We start from the raw sequence: 4,927 nt of genomic DNA on the forward strand, positions 1-4,927 counted from the left end.
TGGTACCCTCCCTCATGTTTGGAATGTTCCTTTTAAAATCAACATTATGTATAGCCAGCTTTCAAATATGCCCTTTGTCCTTTTCACAAAGCACAGTGCTGCTAGTGTCCCCAACTCCACCCAGTGAAGTAGGGCTGGTGTTACTAAACCTGGAGTCAGCGCTAGCAAACAAGGGCTCAGAGGTCAAGGGCTGGAAGCCAGGTCTCCAGACTCCCAGGTCAAGGCTCTTTTCCGCAGATGACTCTGTCCTGGTGTCCAGCAGGGCACAGCCCCTAGCACCTCCGAGGCCCTGCAAGTGTGCAGGCAGCGGCGACACCGGCTCCGCTACGTGGAGGGAGGGAGCCCAGGCAGCGCCCGGACTGGGCGGCGACGTGGTGGAAGAAGTTTTGTTCGGTCAGAGACCGGACGCGGGAGCTACGGGTGGGCCAGGTGTCTAGCCTTGGGAGCCGTAGGAGCCGCCAGAGCCGCCGGCGCGCCGTCCCGCCTCGTCCGGCCGCTCTCGCTGGCTCAGGTTACCTGAGGCCGGTGGGCGGGGCAGCCATTCCCGTCTGCGCCGGCCCCCAGCCTCCAGGGCGGCGGAGCCGGGAAGTGGAAGAGGGAGCGAAGGAGGCGGGGACTGCCAGGGCTCCAGCCCGGCCGGGCTCCGAGGCGAGAGGCTGCATGGAGTGGCCGGCGCGGCTCTGCGGGCTGTGGGCGCTGCTGCTCTGCGCCGGCGGCGGGGGCGGGGGCGCCGCGCCTACCGGTGAGTGCGACCCTCGGGGCCCGAGGGGCGGCCGGAGGACTGAGGGCGGTGAGCGTCACGGCTGAAAGGCCCGGGAGGTCAACTCCGGGCGGAGGGCCGAAGCTGGGGTGGGTGCTGGGGGCTGCCCTCGCGAAGCCCCGCGCTTGGCAGCTGCGGCTTCCCGCGCGGGGTCTCTGGGGCCCGGTACTGGGGCCGGTTCGAGGTGGGACCCGGGAGCTGCGGGGTTTTCCCGAACTCCGGGTGCGGCGGAGGTGGCGGCAGCGAAGTAAGAGGACTGCGACTTGTAGTCGGGAAGAGCCAAGGAGGCTGGCGTCCAGGCGTGCGGGGGCAGGGGGGCCGAAACATGCCGACGGCGTCAGAGGGCCGCGGGTCAGCGCCCAGAATGTCGCCTGTGAGCCCGGGAGGAAATGAGGCGCCAGAGCCGGCGGGGACCACGACCTAAGTCCAGGCGAGCTGAGAACGCGCCGGGGCTCTTTGCCCGAGGCCGCGCCAATCCTCACTGTGTAAGGGTGGCTCTTAAGGGTGGAAGTTGAAGGGAACCTCTAAACATCTCAGTCCTTGTTGAAAAAGGACGTGACGATCATGACCCCCTCTGGCGTCGAAGAAATCCTTTGGGAAACCCAGAATAGCATCCCGGCAGATGCTCCACCCGCCCCACTCTCTTTAATAAACCTTATATTTTAGAGTAATTGTAGATTTATGGAAAAGTTGCAAAGATAGTTCAGAGAGTTGTGTATATCCCTCACCCTGTTTGGTAACTTCTAGTTAATCAACCTGGCAGTTGTGAAAATTGGGAGTTAATGACTTCCTCAGGAGCAGCTCCTGGAAGGAATGGTCTTCTGGACGTTTTTGGTGACAATGAAAGCCCCAAACTGTATAGGTTTTATTATCACATTGACACAAACACTTATATATGCTTATTGCATTTTTACCAATGTGCTTTGAAATCCAAGTTGAAATGTTGATTAGGAAACCTTAATGCCCTCTATGGATTCAGTCAATAAAATACATGCTGCCAGGCAGTGTTTAGGGGCTGAGGATGGAGCAGTGAGCAAAACAGATCAGGTCCCTGCCCTCAGACATATCGGGGGGTGGGGGTAAAATATATGATATGTCTGAGGGTGCTAAGTAGATAAAAACACAGCAGCTGGGAAGGGGTTTGCCATTGTAAAAAGGGTGGATCGAGAAGAAAACAAATGTTGCTGAAAGGTGGCATTTGAATAGAGACCTGAGGGAGACTTGAAGCTTGTCAGTCAATAATTATTCAGGTGTCTGCCTTATTTAGTACTGAGCCAGGCTCTCTAGGTTGACTTAGAACTTGAGAGTGTATAGCAAAATTCTTGCCCCAAAAGGGCCTGTAGTTCAGTTGGGAACACCTGATTTCCATAATCGTATGGGGACATTGCAGTCCAGAGAAGGGAAGGAACTTGTCTAAAGTTACCCATCTCATTAGTCTCCTGATTTTCACAGTGCCACTCCGGCACCCTCCCTCCTACAGACTCACTCCCACACACACCTGAAACAACAGCTGGCCATCTAGACAATACTGGCAACTCCCAACTTCATCAGTCTTGTCACAATGGTTTGTTGTTAACTTGCTTATTTAGAAAACAGAAACTTCTTTCCCCATTAAAAGTATTGATAAAATTGCATTGAGGTATGGTGGGAAAAAATTAGATGTTTCCAGTGCGACTTGAGTTTTTTTTTTTTTTTTTTTTTGAGACGGAGTCTCGCTCTGTCGCCCAGGTTGGAGTGCAGTGGCGCGATCTCGGCTCACTGCAAGCTCCGCCTCCAGGGTTCACGCCATTCTCCTGCCTCAGCCTCTCCGAGAAGCTGGGACTATAGGCGCCCGCCACCACGCCCGGCTAATTTTTTTGTGTGTTTTTAGTAGAGACGGGGTTTCACCGTGGTCTCGATCTCCTGACCTCGTGATCCTCCCGCCTCGGCCTCCCAAAGTGCTGGGATTACAAGCGTGAGCCACCGCGCCCGGCCACGACTTGAGTTTTAATGGTTCTGATATTTACCAGCTGTGGGACTCTGGGCTGGTCATTTCTTCTCTTTTGTGCTGCAGTTAGTTTTCTCATCTGTGAAATGAGGAGGTTGAACTGCATAAATTCTAAGAGCTCCTCCAGCTCTAATCCTCAGAGTGTTTATAAAAGTGATTAGATTACTAGCTTAGTTTAACCTGTCCCACTCAATGGCCCACATTGTGGCATGTCTTAATTATAACTAGCATGTATATAGCATTTATGCTCGGCAGTTTTCTAACTGCTTTACTTGTACTATTTCATTTAATCTTTACCAATAATATAACCTGTAGGTGCTGTTATTAGTCCCATTTTGTACACAAAAAAGTTGAGGCACAGTGCGACCAAGACCCTTGCCCAAATTCGCATAGTTGGCAAAGTGGAAGAGCTAGGTTTCCAACCCTGGCAGCCTGATTCCAGAGGCCATGCCCTCAACCACTGTAGTCACTGCTTCTGCCCAGCAGAAAAGACGCGAGTCCTTAGCTGGACACCTCCCAGGGTAGCAGGGCAGGACGGCTTGGGACCCACGAAAGTATGTGCAAGCCATTTGTTAAGAAGCTAATGATACTATATTAGGCCGGGTGCAGTGGCTCATGCCTGTAATCCCAGCACTTTAGGAGACTGAGGCGGGTGGATCACTTGAGGCCAGGAGTTTGAGCCTGGCCAACATGGCAAAACCCCGTCTACTAAAAATACAAAAATTAGCCGAGTGTGGGATTACATGCCTGTAATCCCAGCCACTCAGGAGGCTGAGGCATGAGACTCACTTGATCCTGGGAGGCAGAGGTTGCAGTGAGCGAAGATCAGGCCACTGCACTTCAGCCTGGGGGACAGAGCAAGACTGTCTCAAAACAAAAAAAGAAGTGACTGATACTACATTGGAGACTGGCTTTATAGTGGCTGGGCTGTGTGGTCCAAACAACTAGTACTATAGGCATTCAAAAGAGAAAAAGCTGAAGGTTGATAGTTTTTATGGAAGTGGTAAAACTTGAGCTAGATCTTCTGGATGAGTGGGATTTGAGTAGGTGGAGTGTTTATTCCAGGTGGGGGGAATAGCAGGAGCAGAGACCCAGAAATGAGGGTAAGAGTGCTCCTTTGTGGTCAGGAAGGAGCCTGGCTTGGCAGAAGAGTGCATTGGTAAGGTCAATCCAGGCAGAATAGCTTGATTTGCCCTTGAAAGCTCTGAGTCCAGCACAGCATGGGAAAAATAACACAGGAGGAGGAAGCAAGCAGGGAGACTTGACTGGGTAGGGGAGCCCCTGGAGTGTGAAGCTACATAAGAATCTATGGTTGCAGGTCTCCACTCGAAAAATGTGCTGTGAACCCTTCCTGTCCAGGACCATGACTTACTGGTATCTTCCCACCTGGTGGGGCACAACAGAGCATGTTTGCATGATTGGGGTAACTAAGAAAGATGTTGCAAGAAAAAAACAAACAAGGAGTTGATGCCTGAGTGGATGTAAGGGAAGGGGACAGATGACTCATATATGACTCTTGTGATTTCCTTAACTTTTCCCGAAATGTGCATGCCTCTGCTAGCTGCTGTGATTGGACAGGCGAGAGCAAAAGCTATAAGCTAAGCAAAATGCCTTCTTATTAAATAGTAGATTGTACTAACTCTTAATTTAAATAGGATGTTGTGGTAGATGACTGTACAGACTTGGGATTTGAGGTTTAGATAACAGACATACTTGGGTCCCTTCCTACTCCCTTTTCTGAAGTCAGTGGTGCAATCCCCAAGACATGGTCGAAATTAGGTGCCTAAGGGAAGCTTATCAGGTAGAAGGGATAATTGTTCTGTCTCAAAGGCCGGGGCATATATCAATTCAACAGAAAACCAAAGCAACCCTGGCCAGACACAGTGGTTCACGCCTGTAATCCCAGCACTTTGGGAGGCCGAGGTGGGTGGATCACTTGAGGTCAGGAGTTCGAGACCAGCCTGGCCAACATGGTGAAACCCAGTCTCTACTAAAAATACAAAAATTGGCCGGGCGTGGCAGTGCACACCTGTAATCCCAGCTACTCGGGAGGCTGAGGCAGGAGAATCGCTTGAACCCAGGAGGCAGAGTTTGCAGTGAGCTGAGATCACACCAGCGCACTCCAGCCTGGGTGACAGAGCGAGACTCCGTCTCCAAAAAAAAAAAAAAAAAAAAAAAAA

The 4,927-nt window shown here is 51.8% G+C and overlaps 1 protein-coding gene across 1 annotated transcript in view; it reads left to right on the top strand.

Moving 5' to 3' along the window:
* The first annotated feature begins 599 nt into the window (after window positions 1-599).
* The window catches only part of IL13RA1 (interleukin 13 receptor subunit alpha 1), a 71,194-nt gene continuing 66,866 nt past the window's right edge, over window positions 600-4,927 (top strand). The window contains exon 1 of the mRNA XM_032756253.2: window positions 600-742. Coding sequence (XP_032612144.1) covers window positions 661-742 — 82 coding nt within the window. The 5' untranslated portion in view covers window positions 600-660. The remainder of the gene's footprint in view (window positions 743-4,927) is intronic.

This window comes from Hylobates moloch, unplaced genomic scaffold, assembly GCF_009828535.3.
Source record: "Hylobates moloch isolate HMO894 unplaced genomic scaffold, HMol_V3 SCAFFOLD_7, whole genome shotgun sequence".
Classification (NCBI taxonomy): domain Eukaryota; kingdom Metazoa; phylum Chordata; class Mammalia; order Primates; family Hylobatidae; genus Hylobates; species Hylobates moloch.